Source organism: Rhodofomes roseus (genome assembly GCF_022264815.1).
Source record: "Rhodofomes roseus strain CIRM-BRFM 1785 chromosome Unknown C8Q71scaffold_10, whole genome shotgun sequence".
Taxonomy (NCBI): domain Eukaryota; kingdom Fungi; phylum Basidiomycota; class Agaricomycetes; order Polyporales; family Fomitopsidaceae; genus Rhodofomes; species Rhodofomes roseus.
The window spans coordinates 569,281-588,540 of record NW_025952966.1 but is presented as its reverse complement, the minus strand read 5'-3'; the positions used below and the strand labels follow the sequence as shown (position 1 = coordinate 588,540).

At 55.0% G+C, this 19,260-nt stretch overlaps 3 protein-coding genes across 3 annotated transcripts; 2 read left to right on the top strand and 1 right to left on the bottom strand.

Moving 5' to 3' along the window:
- Nucleotides 1-8,123: 8,123 nt before the first annotated feature.
- On the top strand, nt 8,124-8,975 carry C8Q71DRAFT_857884 (uncharacterized protein; the record flags this gene model as incomplete). The annotated part of the gene is made up of 2 exons (XM_047927450.1): nt 8,124-8,757; nt 8,815-8,975. The coding sequence occupies 2 exons, from the start codon at nt 8,124-8,126 to the stop codon at nt 8,973-8,975; spliced, it is 795 nt and encodes a 264-aa protein (XP_047778904.1).
- A 5,978-nt stretch (nt 8,976-14,953) lies between these two features.
- Nucleotides 14,954-16,917, top strand: C8Q71DRAFT_708284 (AGC/NDR protein kinase; the record flags this gene model as incomplete). The annotated part of the gene is made up of 6 exons (XM_047920611.1): nt 14,954-15,170; nt 15,315-15,628; nt 15,676-15,933; nt 15,996-16,094; nt 16,155-16,510; nt 16,566-16,917. 6 exons carry the CDS (start codon nt 14,954-14,956, stop codon nt 16,915-16,917), a joined length of 1,596 nt encoding a protein of 531 aa, XP_047778903.1.
- Nucleotides 16,918-17,220: 303 nt separating this feature from the next.
- Nucleotides 17,221-19,175, bottom strand: C8Q71DRAFT_857882 (major facilitator superfamily domain-containing protein; the record flags this gene model as incomplete). Its single annotated transcript, XM_047927449.1, has 10 exons — nt 17,221-17,287; nt 17,343-17,526; nt 17,580-17,776; nt 17,829-18,039; nt 18,090-18,306; nt 18,358-18,374; nt 18,433-18,442; nt 18,495-18,714; nt 18,765-18,845; nt 18,898-19,175. 10 exons carry the CDS (start codon nt 19,173-19,175, stop codon nt 17,221-17,223), a joined length of 1,482 nt encoding a protein of 493 aa, XP_047778902.1.
- Between the last annotated feature and the right edge of the window lie 85 nt (nt 19,176-19,260).

The window sequence follows — 19,260 nt, the reverse complement described above, 5'->3', positions numbered from 1 at the left end:
AGCAGTTAACAAAGTGGCGGTTGTGCCCTGTAAGGGTGGCGCCGCAGGCGCCGGGCTACATCGCACAAGCGCTGAGTATGATCGCTCAAGCGCTCGTCCTGTGTCCGAATATACATATCTTTTTCTTTTCAGTTTCGTTTACACTCACTTTACTTACTCATCCACGACTCGGTCCAGACTCCTTCCCCTTTTAGGTCGTGGCTGTCCTCGGAGTGGCAGCTGTGCCAGCCCGAGTGGTGGTCTGTGCCACAGCTTGCCACTCGTCCTTTGTCCCTATGACTCATCTCGCTTACGTTACTCGTATCTTCACTCGATTCGGTCCATTCTCGCTCATGTATAAATACCGTACGTACGACGGGCAGAAAGCCCAAGCAACGAGACGAGACTTCGCCCACTCATCCGCTACCCGCCCGCTCTCGCTTGCTTCTCTCGTGTTTACCGACTTCGCCGACGCCCGCTAACGCCTACCACGCTCAACGCCGACGTCAACGAACCCGGTTTCCTCACATTTTTTTGAGTGTTTTCTTTCTCGTTTCACCGTAACCCTCTCGTGACGGACTGATCACCCGCTCGCGTCCAAAAAAGAATTTTTGTATCATTAGGTACCTATTAACATCTAGCTAGATATGTCGACTCACTCGAGTGACAACAAAACCGACGTAACCCAGCCGCAGGCTCCGACGCTTGCGGACGAGGTACGTATGGTCGGGAGCGACCTCGACGAAGTGAGGTATGCCGCTCCTGACACGTTCGAGGGGACAGGCCTGCTGGACGAGTACCACCTCCCGCCAGCTGAGCCCATCCTCCGCGAGCGACAAGGGCCGCCTTTGTTCGCCGCGACTGACATCGCCCTCGCCGTAAAGTGGGGCATCAACGACTACGACGTACTCGCACAGTACGCCGAAGGATCGCGTAGGGTAACTCGTAGCGTCAGGAACGCGCTGCGACGAGACCTAGAGTCAGTCGGACGATCTGCACAAGTCCGCAGAGGGTCACCCCTTGCCGCTGAAATGCGCGCTACGAGGGATAGTAGCGCGCCGTCGAACCCACCGCAAGGTGGCGGTCTGGTCGTGCAGAGCGTGCCGCAAGGCAGCGCGACGCAGGAGAGCGAGGAGCTCCGCATAGAAGAGGCTCCGCGCATCCAATCGCCGGCCCGCGAGTCCAGTGCCGAGACCTCGCCGGTCAAAGCCGAAAGTAACTCGGGTGACGGATGGAATGTTGTCCCCGTCAGGAAGACAGACGCCTTGTCCGAGACAAGTAGCACCAGGACTAGGGTGGCGAAGCGTTACTTCTTCCCTGACTGGTTCGACTTGAGCGAGTCCGAATCTGAGGATCCCTATGGACCCATTCCGGACGATTGGGAGTCAGCTAGCACGACCGTAAAGGAGGAGACCTCACCTACCTTACCTAGCATCTCCCCTGTAGACTACTCTGAGTTTGACGAGTTAATCAACATCATATCAGACTCGGAGGGCGCGAATCAGGAGTCCACAATATATGAGTACTCACCTGCACATGACTCCGAAGAGGAGTACGACCAACTCCAGTTCGCAATTGAGCAGTCACTCCTGAATAGACCGCGGATGATCACCTACGAGAGTCTAGGTGAGTCTAGCGGAACACGGAATGACGACATACCTGTCAATGCGGTCGTCGTCACGACCAAGCCCGCGCGGACAAAAAGGTACACTGCGAAAGAGAAGGGAAAGGGGGTTGACCGGGACAAGGAGCAGAAGGAGTTTCTGTGCACGTATGTCCGTGGTCAAAGCGCACTGCCTCCCAGACGCACGCCGGAACCTAAGGAGGAAGAACGTCAGCCCTCTGAAGGAGAACAGGAAGCTTCGAGCCGGCGAAGCAAGAAACGTACCCCTGAGCCGGCGCCGAAAGAACGCCAAGAGACGCCTAGGAAGCCTGCGAAGAACACGCGCTTCAAGCGTGAAGATTCGCAGGTCCCAGGCGGTGGTTTCTTCAGCTCAACGGTGTTTGGAGATGGTGACGATGGAAACAAGACCCCTAGCCCACCCAGTTCAGACAATGAGTCAAACGGGAGTGAACACTCACCCAGCAGCTCGGACAGCTCGTCCGATGATGCATCTGACAATGGATCGGATGGGGGATCGAGTGATTCTAGTAGTAGTGGAACCAGACGCCACCGGAAACCGAGCGAATGATCACATCGTCGTCGGTACCGAGCAGACCGAAAGCGGCTGCACCGCGCAATCTCCGGCATCAAACTGAAAACACCGTTTGTATGGGACGGCAAGGCAGACCTGGATCTATTTGATCACTGGGTATACGAGGTTGAGACCTGGCGCGAGCTGCACGAGCTAGATGACCGACTCACCTTGAAAATCGTCGTGAACTTCATGTCTGATAAGCCCAGTCGGTTCTATATGCAGCATGTCGCTATGCATCAACGCGACTGGACGCTACGCACCTTGTACGAGGCACTGTTTGAGTACTGTTTCCCAAGCGATTTCAAACGCAAACTTCGGGAACGGTTGATGTCTGCTAAACAGGCTCATGGTCAGAAGGTCCGAGATTTTGTACGAGAGATCAAGAAGCTCGCCTCGCGATTCCCAGATGTAACTGCACGTCAGCTTGTGCAGATATTCTGGTCCGGAATTCACCAATATCTTCAATTGTACTTGATCGAGCGCGGTCTTGATCCCGAGGTCTCAATGATTGATCGACTGGTAAAGCATGCCAAGCGTCGTGAAGACGCGTACTTCGCAAAACTACGAGAAGACCGTGAGTACACTGGTGGACGTACACCTGGACGTACCTGGGGACGCTTCCAGAACCGGGTTGACGGCCCGCAACCTTACTCGTCCACGGGTACTTCGAATCCGAAGAAGCCTGGTGTAGAAGCGAAGAATGTCAACGTCGGAAAGTCCCAACACAAGGGTCACTCACCTGGTACTGACTCGAAGACACATACACATTCGCACTCGCATTCACATGGCAGTAGTGAGAAGCGATCGAAGCTAAGCAAGGAAGAACGGGATCGCCTTCGCGCTGAAGGGCGATGCTTCGAGTGTAAGAACACTGGCCATGAAGTGCGTAACTGCCCTCGACGGAAGAAGGCTAAGGCGCCGTTTGTTCAGGCCGGCTCAGCGCGTCTTGCAAACATCGACCGCCTCGCACGTACTGCTCGTGAAGTCGAGATATCTGTCAATGCTATATCAGTCGGATTTCAGGCTACTGAGTCGAATGAGTCTTCGGAACCATGGCCTCGAGCTCACCATGAGGACACCACGGAATATATCTTGTCCTTGTTCCATTCATATCATGGCCCACATGATGCCGTACAGGCTGGAATGGATCCGGATGAACGGTTTTCAGTGATACCGCTCGGAGACCGATACGAGCTCACCGATTGGTTGCAGCCGGATTGGCCCATTCTCATTCACGGAGATGATTTGCGACGGACAGACGTCTGTGTTCTGGACCTAGTACAACGATCAGTGCGCGAACGGGATGTACGGCCAGAGGGGAGGGTATCTGCATACCCAGAGCCATTCTCGGAAGATGAAATACCGATCGCCAGTCGATGGCTTGACTCTCGTATCTGTGCGGCCCTCCCGGAAGATCTGGGAATTGATCCGGAGGGCGTATCAGTAGTATGGGATGGCCCGGCCGAAGCCTATGTGGTATACCTTAGAAGTATTGATGTGCGGTTTTGCGTGACGCATGAGGACATAATGCGCGCGGATTTTGATGCGCAGCGTGTCCTATTTGATGTCCTGACCGACCATGCGCAGCGTGTGGATCCGGACGTTGATCTGGAGGGCGCCTTGGACGAGCCGACTACCGACACAGCAGCTGCGCGACGACGTCAACGACTGCTGGAATCGCCGTCCAGCGTGTTCTGTGGTGCAGTCGCGAAAATGAACTGTGCATCAGCGAAGAAAGGTTCGGCAAAACGTAATCATACCTTCGTAACAGACGCCGTCCCTGCAGTCGAACATACCTCCATGCGAACAAAGGACTTTGCACGCCGAATTCCGAAGCCTCTGATTGTCGAGGTCTTGATCCAGGGCAAGCCGGTTCGAGCTTTGCTTGATACTGGCTGCATGGCAGATTTCCTGTCAACCACACTTGTTGATCAGCTCGGCTTGAAGAAGGAGGTTCTTGCAAAACCTTTGCCTGTACAGCTTGCAGTACATGGATCACGCTCGAAAATCAACTTCAGTACCACAGTCGAACTAGCCTACCAAGACATCAAGTGCTCGCGACGTTTTGACATCGTGAACCTCGACAACTATGACGCGATCTTGGGCACGCCGTTCATATTCCAGCACAAGATCGCAATCAGTCTCAATCCGACCCAAATAGCAGTAGGCTCACCTAGTCCCCAGCCCATAATCGGCAAAGAAGCTACCGAGGTGCGCTCCGCAGCGGCTGATGTACTCGAGGCATCTCTTGACGAATTGCGTGCCCAGTTGCGACATGAAGCAGAAGATCTGTGTCAGAATCCTACTCGCGCTGCCTTACCTCCTTTCCGAGACATCAACCACACAATACCGTTGATAGATGAAGGTAAAATCTACAAGTGGAGACCTTCTAAGTGTCCCAAAGCGCTAAAGCCTATTTGGCAGGCAAAGAAGAACGCTTACCTTGATAGTGGACGATGGTGTTTCGCATCAGGAAGGAATGCCTCCCCGATGCTTATCTTGTCCAAGCCGGGGAAGGACGGTCAGCCGGGTATACGCACTGTTGTAGATAAGCGAGAAGATAATGCCAATACTGTGAAGATGGCCTCACCTTTGCCTGATATTGACACCATCCTTCGGAACGTCGTGCGGCACACGCACTGGACAATGCTTGACGGTAAGGATGCGTACGAGCAGATCAGAGTCGATGAAGCGCACGTACCGCGGACACTGTTCACAACGCCTGATGGCACGATGGAGAGCCTCGTGATGCAGCAGGGAGACTGCAATGGTGGAGCAACGTACCAAATGGTAATGAATCACATCTTCGCACCATACATCGGCGTCTTCATGGACGTATATCTAGACGACATTGTTATCTACTCTGATACGGTCGAAGATCACATGCAGCACGTACGTACCGTGTTCTCAGTCCTGAGACGTGAGAAGTTCTACTTGAGCCCTTTGAAAATGCGCTTCTTTGCATCGGACTTGAAGATTCTCGGCCATGTGATCGACCGAAAGGGAATTGCTATGGACCCGCATAAGGTCGATTCAGTGGCAAACTGGAAGGTTCCTACGAACAAGTCCCTGCTGAGTAGCTTCCTAGGAGCTGTGGGATTTCTCGCACCTGACTGTCCTGGGATCCGGATCCCAATGGGCGTACTCGCACCACTCGCCAGCGCTACTACCCCTTGGCGATGGACGCACACGCACCAGCGCGCTTTCGAACAAGTCAAGGATATTGTTAGCAAGATGCGTGAAAATCGACGAGTTGCATTGGATTACGCACCAGACGCACCGTCTATCAACCTCGTTACCGATGCTTCATTGACTGGGGCTAGTGGTTACATTAGTCAAGGTGATGACCTAAGGACATCCAAGGTCGTTACCTTCTGGTCCGGCAAGTTCAACTCAGCACAACAGAACTACCCTGTGCACGAGCAGGAACTGCTTGCGATTGTCGAGTCCTTGAAACGCTTCCGCGGTCTGTTGCATGGTGCTAAGTTCAGGATCTGCACGGATCACAAAGCCCTGGAATACATAATGGGTCAGAAGCACTTGTCACCGCGTCAGCATCGCTGGATGGACATGCTGAACGAGTTCGATTTCACCATTCATTACATACCTGGTGAAACAAACGTCTTGGCGGACGCCCTATCGCGCATCTATAGTGACGAGCCGCTTGGAATTCAGCGCGCATCGAGTGAATTTGTCAGCCAAGAGCTTCCTCAAGAACATCAACGTCATGATGCTCACCGAGTCATGTTGCAGAATGCTGCGGTAAGTGTCCTCCGTCCGGTATACACAGGGGCAGCGGCTGTGATCGACTTCGAGCCGAGGCAATCTTCACGTCTTGCCGGAAAGACGCGCGCACGTTGGGACTATGACTCGCATGAACGCTTGAGTAGTACTCCAGGAACGAGCACTGTACCTGAAGACTCACCAGTCGAGGAAGGTCCGAACTCTGCGCCGGTACAGCCAGAACTTGAACCTACTGAGGAGGAACTCCTACCTGTCGAGACAGACGAAATTAGTGAACCAATCGAAGGCGATGTTGAGGATGTTACGCACGGGCGAACATTCCCAACTGAAGTGTTTCCAACGAGTGTGCTGATCTCAAGCGATCTTGGTATGCCGATGCCTGGGACGCTTGAGGGTCGGTATGCCGAGGACAAGTTCTTCCGCGAGATTCTACTCAAGCCTGATGAGTATAAGGACTTTGCAGTGAAGTCCGGTCTTGTTTACCTTTGCCGAAGGGAGACTGAGATCCTGTGCATCCCGGACATCCTGGTTGGTACACGACGAGTTCGTGAGGTGATCATCAAGCATGCGCACTCGGTCCTTGCTCACCTTGGTGCGCGCAAGACGCTCCTATACCTGCGTGAGGAAGTCTGGTGGAAGACTATGGTCGACGATGTGACCTCGTACTGTCGGACATGTGGTGTCTGCGCGACGAGCAAATCAGTCAATCAACAGCCAATGGGATTGCTGCGTACCTTGCCAGTACCCTCCCGACCTTGGCAATCGATTGGGATAGATTTCGTCGGCCCACTCCCGGAGTCAACAACATTGTCAGGTTCCTTTGACATGATATGTGTAGTGATCGATCATCTTACCTCGATGGTCCACCTGATACCGACGCGTCAAACGTATGGCGCTGTTCAAGTCGCAGAGGTCGTCTTCGAGCATGTGTACAAGCTTCATGGACTACCGGAACGGATAATCAGTGATAGAGATACGCTGTTCACGAGCACCTTCTGGACTCACCTGCATCGCCTCATGAACACTGAATTGCGCTTATCATCGGCTTATCATCCGCAAACGGACGGCGCGACGGAACGTGCAAACCGCATGATGACCCAGATGCTAAGGCAATGTGTTAGTCCGGATCAGAAGGACTGGGCATCGCACCTACCTGCCGTTGAGCTCGCGATGAACACGGCACGTTCGGACACGACCGGATTCTCACCGTTCTACCTGAATTATGGTCAGATGCCTCGAACGCTCGTATGGGACTATCAATCGACTTACCCAGGTGTACAGCGCTTCGCGCAGCGCATGCGAGAAGCGATCATGGCCGCGCACGACGCAATCATTGCGGCACGCGTTCAGCAGACGTGGCATGCTAACAAGCATCGCCGACCTGCGCCGTTCAAGCAGGGAGACTTGGTTTATTTATCAACTAAGAATCTGAGACTGCCAACGGGACGTGCACGGAAGCTCGTACCTAAGTTCCTTGGCCCGTTCCGCATCGCGCGTGTTGTGGAGCCGGGAGCGACCTATAAGCTGGACTTGTCGCCGGAATTAAAGGCGCGAGGCATTGCGGATGCTTTCCATGCCTCGTTGTTGCGCCCGCACGTCCCGAATGACAACCGACGCTTTCCAGGGCGGCAGTTCCACCAATTACCTGGATTCAGCGAGCAACCGCGTGAATGGGTTGTCGATCGTATCGTCTCGCACAGCGGCCGCGGATCCAACGCTGAATTTCTGGTCAGATGGTCAACAGGGGATGAGACATGGGTACCGTACCATGATGTCCGGCATCTGCAAGCTCTGACCGAGTACTGCGAAGCTCTGGGGATCGTCAGCATCAGCCAGCTAACCGATCCACCTGCCAAACATGTCGAGACTGTTAGTGCAGCAGATGGTATCGAAATGAAATGTGTCCGACTCACCGACACTTCTAGGGTGCCACTGGAAGCACCGCCGCACCCAGAATGGCAACAGACGTCGCACCGCAAAGGATGTAGGCCTTGTCAACGATTTTCGGACGACCTATTTAGGGAGAGCAAAGCGATCAGAGTGCCCCCTCAACAGTCGATTCCGAACGACTTACCGAGGTCTTCGAACCACCGCCTTTCTTGCACCCACACGCCTACGCACTGTGAACCGTGCTCCAGCACTCGTAAGCACCGACCTGCCGCTGGTTGTACGAAGGACTTACCGCGTCATAGATCATCTACGATGACCGCCTCTTCTAACCCGCGCCAGTACACCGCCGCTGACCGTATCGGATGGGACCGTTATGCGGCCCAGTTCCGGGCGTTCTTGAACGGCACCGCGCCGTACCCAGGTGATCCGCCAGAAGGCTACCGCGAGGTCTACCGACTCTCGCAGCACTTCGCGCCGTTGCCCGAAGAGTATTCTTCTCGCGTGCTTGAAGCGCAGCGTGCGCACCGTCGCGACAACACCGAGGGTACGCTGCAGTCGAACGCTACGACCGGCGAAGGTGGCCGCAACCCGACCGCTCCTACGACCGGTGTCACGATGACCGACCGCGCGTTCAACACTTTCATGGAAAATCAATCTCGCATGCAACAGCAGCTGTTGCAACTCACCTCTTCGAACCGCGTGCGCGCGGAATACAGCGCTCCGGCACCGTTCCACGAACGCGGCCGCTTCAAGTCCGCAGGCCGAGGTGGTCGTGGTGGACGTGGAGGTGGTCGTGGCGGACGGGGAGGTCTTCGCGGCCGCCTTGCGCCGCCTGGTCGTGGTCAGAACGAAGGGCCTGGGGGCGGTGAACGCTCTGAGAACGCTCGAGAGCGTCGCAGCCGCCGACGCCAGCGCGCGCGTGCGCAGCGTCGTGAGAGTACTGCGGGTATGCCTGTCAGCATTTACGAACTCCTCGAGGGGGTACTGACCTCCTTGTTCCCAGGAGAGGCTTCGCAGGCGTCCGGGAGTGGTTCTAACTCCCAGGAGGTGACCGGTCAGGAACAGGTTGACCAAGCCGAAAACAAAGTCTTACCGGAGGAATTCAACGACCCCGACCTCTTGATGGCCGACGACTTCGACGACGAGGACGCGTCGCGCATGTAGATGTACCCGGCGCCCCCAAAGACTTGTCATGGACAAGTCTTGGAGGGCGAATGTAAGGGTGGCGCCGCAGGCGCCGGGCTACATCGCACAAGCGCTGAGTACGATCGCTCAAGCGCTCGTCCTGTGTCCGAATATACATATCTTTTTCTTTTCAGTTTCGTTTACACTCACTTTACTTACTCATCCACGACTCGGTCCAGACTCCTTCCCCTTTTAGGTCGTGGCTGTCCTCGGAGTGGCAGCTGTGCCAGCCCGAGTGGCGGTCTGTGCCACAGCTTGCCACTCGTCCTTTGTCCCTATGACTCATCTCGCTTACGTTTTACGTTACTCGTATCTTCACTCGATTTGGTCCATTCTCGCTCATGTATAAATACCGTACGTACGACGGGCAGAAAGCCCAAGCAACGAGACGAGACTTCGCCCACTCATCCGCTACCCGCCCGCTCTCGCTTGCTTCTCTCGTGTTTACCGACTTCGCCGACGCCCGCTAACGCCTACCACGCTCAACGCCGACGTCAACGAACCCGGTTTCCTCACATGCCCCCTATGAACATCACTGAACATCACAGCACATGATGTTCCGCATTCCGTGTTCCGGGAACACATGTCCCCGTGGATCGGACTTTCTGGGGATATGCGCATGAGCATCGCAAACCTGTGGCTTCACCACGGGTTTACAGGGCAATTTCTTCATTCTGTGCTTCATGTAACTTTGAAGATTTCATGCTTATGCAATGCCAGACCTGGGCTTTGCCTCAGGTCTGGCGGCAGTTCTTTCATTCTGTGCTTTGTGTTACTTTGAAGGTTATATGCTTGGGCATTGCCAGCCCATGGCAGATAATTTCTTTATTCTGTGCTTCATGTTACTTTTAAGATTCATGCTTAGGCAATGCCAGACCTGGGCTTCACCTCAGGTCTGGCGGCAGTTCTTTCATTCTGTGCTTTGTGTTACTATGAAGGTTATATTCTTGGGCATTGCCAGCCAATGGCTTCGCCACGGGCTGGCAGCATAGTTCTATTCAATGCTGTGTGTTAATCTTCATGCTTCCCCGCCTGTGGTACACTGTCAGTGATATCCTTGACTTTTTGTATATCAGGGCAATTTTATTCCCTATTTCCCAGAGTATTCTTGCATCATCATCAGGAAAAAGATCAATCACTATGTTAGACAATATAGTAGGTGTAGTCAGCATAGGCTCATTGCGAACCCCCTATTTTATAGCCGTCCATAGATTGCCAGCTAAGATCATAGCCATCTGTAGCGCCACTGCCGGTCGACATAGGACGGTATAGAACACTGTAGAGACACTAGCATGATAGCACAATAGACTTATAGGCTTATATAGGGCGGTATATGCAAGTATAATCAGTAGCTGAGTGTATACCCATTGTACCTGCTACTAGCACTCGCAATCATGACAATATGACAGTACAAAACACTCCTTCGTGCTGCAAGACACAACAGAATTGCAGAGAGATATATTGAGACTCGTATAGACATGATACTACTAAGAACAGCCTGAGCCACGGTGCTTGTCACGACTCACCGCGCCCGCACCCACACCTACCATGCTGTCCATATACCCTGTCTCGCCCGTCCCCCACCTGTTGCCCTACCGCCATGTATGTATGCACTGGCAGGGCTAGTATGTGCATTTGCGTGAAAGGGCACGCAAGCGAAGGGCACGCGAGTGAGAGCGTGCGCGAGGGAGAATGGGCGAGGAACAATGGGCACGCAAGGGCGCGGCAGCGGACGAGATAGAGTGGATGTGCGAGCAGGCGAGAGAGAGAATGGGCGTTCCGCGCGCAAGCAGAGCAGGTGGGCGTCGGTCCATGTCCACAGGTATGCACTACCAACAGAAGTCAGTAGAAAGCATGCAGAAATGCAAGCTCACCTTTGCCCTCGACCCTTCATGCTCACGTTAGCACTAGTATGCACTGCGCTTGAGCTTGCATGCCTGTTGTGTCCGTGAATTTGAGAAAGAAACAAGAGAGGGACGAGCACCGAACCTAACATAGGTGCACTAGCATGCACGGTGCACCCGCACACGTGTCGGCCGCTTCACCTCGGACATCTCCTGCGCATCGGCCTCCACATCGGAAGTGAGTATGTTAGGAATCGGTATGGTGGGCGACGGTGTGCGCGAAGGGAGGCGACGGTGTTGTTGGTGTGTGCGGACGATGAGCGCGGGTGACTCCACTGCGCGCCGAATGGACCATACGGGCTCCGAGGCGCTCACGCGTCGGCATCTGCAACGGCAGGCATTTGAGCGATTGCGACAGGACGCCCAGGCCATTTGTCTATTCATTGTCCAGTGTTGATATGCAAACACATACTACGGAATTGACGTGGCACTCACCGGACAGTCTTCCGGCGATGCCCATTGTCTTCGCACAGTGGGCATGAGCTGTTGCGCGCTCGACTTGTCGATGCGTTGGCGGAGTCATGGCGGATGTGACGTGCGACAGCACCAGGATGAGGCCGAGGGCTGGGTGGCGTTGGGAGGAGGAGACAAAGGACGACAAGTCACAACGCGCGTCGCACGACGCTGAGTCAAGACTAGCGCCCGCCTCGGAATTTTCCGGCACGAGCCCTCCCCGGCGTCTGCGACTCTGCTGTCTCCTTCGCACTTGTCCACCCGCGCTTGCTTGCTTTCGAAAGGCCAGGAGCTCAGCGCTCAAGCTTCAAGCTTCAAGGTGCGTCCTCTTGGGTGGAGCTTGTCGTAAGTACTCGTGTATGTTTGGGTTCGATTGATGTAGCCTACTGACCCCCTCGCCCTTGTGCCCTTGCGCCGTGGGATGGTCCAGGAGCGCGTGCGTTGTGCGGACCCACCACGCTTTGTCGCCTACCACGCTCGCCCACCACAACGCTTGCCCGCGCGCCACGCCACCCTGCCCTATCACGCCACCGCGTCCACCCATCGCGTACATCCAGAAAGTCGGATCCACGGGGCGAAATGTTGCGCAACGCGCAGAACGTTACGCGGAACGTCACACAGCGTGAGTGGCTGTGACTGTCCGTTTACGCTTGCGCGACGCGCGCCACAGGCGCGTCGTGCGCCCCTGTCCCCGCTTTGACCAGCTATGCCCGTCAAACCTTCGGCACGCGACGCGCTTTGTGGCCGGTCCGTTGCCACTCGAACACCATAACCGCATATAGATCTCGGTGAGTGCGCTCTTGTCTCCGCACATCATGGCGAGCTCACCAGGCTCAACACCTCTTGACCTCGCCACCCTCGCGCTCATCCTCCAAGGTGGAGCGCTGCCGGCTGACGCGAACGCTCATGTACGCTCGCTACATGCTCTCTGTACGACGTTGCGTGCAGGAAGCTCGTCAGTTCCGCAGCAGCCACAAACTGTGGCTGCTGCCCCACTGCCCAGCTCCTTAGTGCCGCAAGCCTCGCCCACGGCAAGACCCTCACAGGAATCAAGTACCAACGCGACTGTTGGTCCTGTACCCTCGAATCAACCCGCGGATCCCATCTTCGAAACCGATCCCGTCATCATATAGCTACACACGCGTCGTGAGGACAAAGTGCATCCTATTGAGGACAACCGTAACCTGACCGTAAAGGGACGCGTCGCGTTGTGGCGCTAAACGCGCCGTACACTTTGTCGTCACAGGCCGTGACAAGCGTTCCGCAGAGGCGTTTCGCTGGGGCGTTCCCGGAACGCGTTGCGCAATGTTCCGCCCTGTCGATCCGACGTTCTCCGTACGTCCGCCCATCGCGCGCATCTGCCGAGCCCTTACCGTGTCGCGTTGCCCGCAACACGCGCCGTCGCCGTTGGCACTGCACGTGGATCGTTAGCGAGCAGGCCCCTCCACATTGTCCGGGTCCTCATCAGTTATGCCCGTGACGAGGTCCTGAGCGCAACCGGTGCAGCTCAACCGCAGACCCGGCGCGGCCAACGCCGTCCAGGCGAGACACTAGGCCGTTCCTCTCCGTATCGGTGGCCACGACATCGCTATCCTGCTCGCCCTCACTACTCAGCGCCGCCCAGTTGCCCACCACGCGCTCCTCGAGATGTGCGATCCATGCGCCGCGCTTCTGTAGGAAGCTCCCGATCTCTCGCGCGTACCACCAGCCGACAGGGTCCGTCCTGTTCTACAGCATCATTTTTAACCCCGGCAACACCGTCTTCTTCTTGGATCGCCTCGAGCATGTGCGGGAGGATTGGACAGAGCAGGAGCGTATGTGAGTGCAGTACACGGGCGGCGCATGGTCCGGGAGTGGCAGAGTTCTGGGATGAAGTTGAGGATGATTAGCTAACATATACCTGGACGAGGCTGGAGCAAGGTAGAGACTCAAACATGTTCTGTAGCTAGTACTAGTGACTCAGAACACGCATGTTTGTTGTATTAAGACCAATCTATTTATCTGTGACTTGGATCCTCACACTAAAGTGATCAATATCGCCGCTTGTGGCGTTGTTCAAGGAAGGAGTGGGCAGACTACAGAGTCTATGATCATGATCATCTCTTTCGATACCAATATCAACACTACTACGGCATAAACCAAAATACAGCCGCTATGGTTCACTATCTACCATGAGGAATTCCTATGGGTCACTATCAACTACCTATACTTATCTACAATGCGCTATGGACGACTGTATAGTGCGCGCCTGTGGCTATGACACGGACAGCGCCTATCCTGGCTACGTACCTAGGGTGGCCGCTATGCCCGAAATTCCTTTTTCCTGATGATTTTCCTGGTACTACTCAGATATCTTATTGCCCGGTACTGATTTCCCAGTGCTCCCAATATGTTCAGTCTTGCGATTGCATTTAATTCAATGCTTCCCGGCCTGTGGCACACATTCAGCAATATTTCTTGTCTTCCTGTTTTCCTGGTTATGATATTGCCCATTTTCCTGGTATTTATGTGACACTCTCCCATTACTGTTTTCCCTCCCATCTTTGCAGGCCTCGGGAACACCTCAGTACTCACAGCTCTCATTTCCCGGTCCTGATGCCTGTTTACCCGGTATTGAGTTGTCCTACATTCCCTACATTTCGCGCGGTGATCCCGCCTTGGGGATAGCTTGGGCGGGGGTCGCAGGTGCCGGGGAACAGAGAGTGCCCGACCCGCTCAGCTGGTAGGTGGCTGAGGCCATGCGGCAAACGTGGACACCATGTGCGCTCCATGTGCATTTCTCGTGGGTGTACGTGAAAACCACGTGAGTTATGTGCGCCACTTCAACACCACCGTCCCATAATTTTATAGATAGATAATGTTATACTATATCGGGCCAGGATCTCGGCCACCCGTGGTACTCGGTCATCGCACTCTCTCTACAACGACTGCTCCTATGGAGTGGAAATAAATAGTAGCATGTTTCTATACATCCTTTTCATGCCTGTGCATATTTTGAAGCCACCCCATTGAGATCAGGGCTCAGAAAAAATCATTCAATGGGATGATGTTCGTTTTCGGTAAGCTGTGGCTGAGTCTCCCAGGCCCCTCGTCTATAACTACGCACCTCACTCGAATCCTATGCCGAGCACCCAACAAAGAGTGTTAAATGAATATTTGAATATATCTACAGGATTCTGGACTGTGAAGATGGGTGACAGCAATGTATGGAGCTGATATTGACGGCATGGCCGACATCCTAGTCGGTCAGGCTCACTGGCACCTTACCCTCCTCACAGAAACGATGCACAGTTTGCTACTGAGCAAATCCAATTTTTTTGTGATATTTTTCTCATGTTCCTGAGATGTTTGAATGTCGTCATATGCATGAGTTGGGGTCGATTCGGCGAACGTACAGTGGGGAGGGCTCGTCGAGTGCTAAGGTGGCCGAGATCCCGGCCCGATATAGTAGATAGTAGTAGTAATCATGTGACCGTTCGTCTCGATCGCACGGCGCGTTCGCACTTCTAAACTCTAAGCCACGACCACCAGTTTCTCGCTCTCTCGCTCCTTCTTTTGGTTGATCGATGCTCCATGGCCCAGCCAACTCAACGGGATGTAATGTATGGAGGGATTCCCGATATTCATATGAACACCGCTAGGGGGCTGACGGTCTCGGCAAACGACATCCATATGGCCACAGCGAAAGGCCTCGAACCTGACATACGAATGGAGACGGCCAAAGCGGGTGCAACTGTCAAGCAGGGCTTCCAGCTGTGGGAGAGGGAACTTATCGAAAGCCCTGAAGTGAGGCGGAAAGCCACTGTAGCTCAACTCTGTAAGTCAACTTGCATGCCACTCGCTTTGTACACCAGGAGTTGCTTCGTCATCCAAACCGAAGGTTTCAGTCCACTAGGGACCCTAGCTCGACCCGGTCGTCGGCCAATATGTGTCCATTGAATTCTGACTCCCATCATCGCAGACTTCCTCGATTATTATTTTCAAATGCTCGGTTACTTGGCCGCTCGCAAGGAGCGACGGGCCAAGTTCGATGAGGATACCGCCGCACGTAAGCTTAACTCTGCTGAGTACGCCAAGGAATTCAAATCGTACCGCGGTCGAGAACGCGTTGTTTTGCGGAAACGCCGGACAAAGTTGAAGGTCGAGCAGTTTCACATCATCGCGCAAGTCGGCCAGGGAGGTTATGGTGAGGTCTTCTTGGCGAGGAAGCAGGACTCGGGAGAGGTGTGCGCGTTGAAGAAGATGCGGAAGCGGACTCTCTTTAAGATGGACGAGGTAAGTAGCTAGCCATCCGCTCGACGCAGACCCTGATGGCGAAGCAGGTCCGCCACGTCCTCGTAGAGAGAGATATCCTCACTGCCACACAAACACCGTGGCTGGTGCGCCTGCTATATGCATTCCAGGATCCTTCTTTCGTGTATCTCGCCATGGAATACGTCCCGGGAGGAGATTTCAGGACACTGCTCAACAACTCCGGTGTTCTGAAAGAGGAGCACGCGCGATTCTACATCAGCGAGATGTTCGCCGGCGTCAACGAGTTGCACAAACTTGGCTATATCCATCGGGACCTTAAACCAGAAGTGAGCTCCTCTATGACGTGCTAGTCGAGCGAACATGCGTGGCTAATTCGATGCTTTTTCAGAACTTTCTGGTAGACGGAACAGGCCATGTGAAGCTGACCGACTTTGGTCTCGCCACTGGTGCACTCAACCCGCAGCGTATCGAGTCTCTCAAGGTGAAGGTACGTGTTACATACATGCCGTTTTCCTCGCGCCGCTCCTCACCACGTCCATCGACCTAGCTCGACAAAGTCAAAGACAACGAGATCATCCATAGATCGACAATGGAGAGGCGTTCTATCTACCGATCCATTCGTAACCAAGAGCCCCGTTACGCCGACTCGATCGTCGGATCGCCAGATTACATGGCCCCGGAGGTGCTACGGGGCAAACCGTATACATTCTCAGTAGACTACTGGTCTCTGGGCTGTATCCTCTTCGAGTTCCTATCCGGTTTCCCCCCGTTCAGCGGCAGCACTCCCGAAGAGACATGGACCAACTTGAAGAACTGGACCAAAGTTCTGCGCCGACCAGAGTACGACAAACCGGAGGACCTCATCTTCAACCTCACCGACACTGCCTGGGACGCTGTCACGCAGTGCGTCCGCTCTTCTCCGTTCTTCGCCGGGTACAGGCTAACCGTGACGCGCCAGGCTCATTGCTCATGCGAGCGTGCGGTTCTCCACGCTATCCCAGGTGGCAGATCATCCCTTTTTCGATGGCATGCAATGGGACAGCCTCCGCGCGGTGAAAGCGCCGTTCGTGCCCGCGCTTGACTCGGAAATCGACACCGGCTACTACGACGACTTCACGTCAGCTGACGACATGGCGAAGTACGCGGAAGTGCGCGAGAAGCAGCGCAACGTTGATCGCGTCAGGGAGAAGGAGGAGCCCTTCGCGCGGGGCGTGTGGGTCGGCTTTACCTTTGGGAAAAACGGACCAAACACGAAGGCATTCACGGTCGAGGGCACCGATGACCACGGTGCACTGGCAACCATCTTCTGATCTGGTGATCTGGAATGGAAAGGAATTGTCATCTCGTAGCTCGCTGTCGTAACTTCGTAAGACGTCTATATACCCATCGCACGATTCCCACTATAGCCCAACGCATCGCAACCTGAAAGAGCACTTGTAACACTGCATTCGTGTACAGAATAATCTACTAGATCCAAGCATTACAGATGCCCGTGACGGTACAACAGAATGTATAATGCGCAACACACAAAAGAGGGTAGGGTGTCGTTACGACGAGAGCTACAACGAGACGGCGAGGGTGGTATCGGGGTCATAACAAGGAAGACGAAGAGGTCAGGCGGAATCCTCGGGTTTCTCTGTCGGTATTTGGGGTTGAGATGGAGGGCTCTCGATCTCGGCGCTGCGTGGATATCATCAGTATTTTGAGACCTCATCGCCGATGCGGGGATACGTACAGAATGCCGTCGATCTCGTCCGACGGGTCGGTGTGGTCTTTCACCCGCATGTAGATCATGGGAAGAGTGAAGATAAGACCGCCAACGAGCAGAGCCCAGGTGGAGATGAAGATGTTCATGTACGCAATGCCCACGGCATCCGCGCGCCAGATGCCGGCAGCACCTGCAGACTGCAGCGACTTGTCTGCGCACGGGTATCAGCAACGCGTCAGAAACAGAGATTGTGAGCCTACGCACAGAAACCAGTCAGGTTGGCCAGCTTCGCAGGATCGTTGGACATGGCACCCATGATCCAGTAAGCGGTCGTCTGCCACATCGCGTCGAGCATGCCGCAGAAGATGTACAGCCAGATGCGGCCGACGTATGGCTTGTCGTAGATGTCGATCTTGGTGTCATCCGCGGTCTCCTGTGCGATCGTCTCGCGGGTGTAGTGCCTTCAAAGGGTGTCAATCACTGGATGGATCCGACGAGCACTGCGGTACTGACTTTTGATAGAAGTACGCCCAGATGTGGACGACGAAGACCATGCAGAACAGGACCGTCCAGCCCATGTACGCACGGAAGCGACGCGTAAGGCCCTTCTGGTCGAGCAAGAAGCCGATGCTGACGGAGCCAACGATCTGGGCCATCCAGTAGACGAGGTTGTTCAGCGCACGCGCGCGAATGGTGAACAGGGCGAGGTTGTAGTCGTTGAACTCTGTGGGGCTGGTCAGTGAGAGGGAAGCGATACCTACGTGGGGGACGCACGCCATGTGTAGAACCAGTTGGACGCAAAGAACATGGGGAAGAGCATCACTACCAAGGGGTCTGAGCGGAGGGTCACCCAGAGGCCCCAGAACTCGGTCTTCCAAGACGGGTGGCGGAGGGTCATGACGCGTGTGCCGTCAGAGCGAATCATCTTGTTGGGGTTGGCCATGAGCAGCGGAATGAGCACTCCGATGAGGGTGAGGATCAGGAACCCGATCTAGCGGAAGGTCAGGCTGAGAACAGTGCAGAATCCTGTCAGAGCACTCACATAGGTGCCATTTCCGACTAAGATAATTCAGAAGTATCAGTACAGATGTAAGGGTACACATGGAGAGACACAAACCGGCGTTGCTCTACCGCGCCCACGTCAGTCAAGGCCAATTACGTGCCAGTCAGAGGACATACCTGGGAATTAAAGTTCTGACCAAGAGAGACTGATGCACCCACAACACCACCCAAATTGAACACGGACCAGAAGATGCCGATGAACATACCCTTCTGGTCCTCGGTCGGATACGCCAACATGAGCGACCCTTGGGCTGTCCAGAGCAATCCGGCGCAGACACCGAGGACTGCGCCTGCGGCGATGACAAAGCCGCCAGCATTCTGGTGGATGTTGATAGCACTGCGCGACGGTAAGCCTGACGCGTCGAGTGCACGCGCGGGGGTACGCACAGGTAAGAGCCGATGTACAGGGCGTAGCCGCTGCTCCCGAGAAGCAGCGTGAGACGAGGACCGAGGACGTTGTTGATCGAGCTGGCGAAGCCGGGTCAGCAAGCGAGACGACCGAGGCGCGTCGGGTACGCACCCTGCAAAGAAAGCGGTAAAGGCAAAGGTCGCGTAGAGGGCGCTGTTGGAGTTGGCGCTGGTGGTACTGTCGACCTGGCCGCCGCCGCCGAGACCGTTGAGGGCGTTGAAGAGACCGGGGCCCATGAAGCAGACGAAACCGAGGAAGAAGACCTGGACTACGGGGTGGTAGTAGAGGCCCTTGAGGCCCGTCGGCCGCTCGTAGAGCATGGGGCCGTCGAGGGAGTCTGCGCCTGAGCCAGAGGCGGCATCCTTCTCAGAGTGGTCGGACATGGACATGTCTGCCGCGAGAGGCGACGGGGGGCGGGCGGGAGGAGGAAGAGGTGGAGGCGGGGACCGGGAGGCGCATGGGGGTGTTATATGT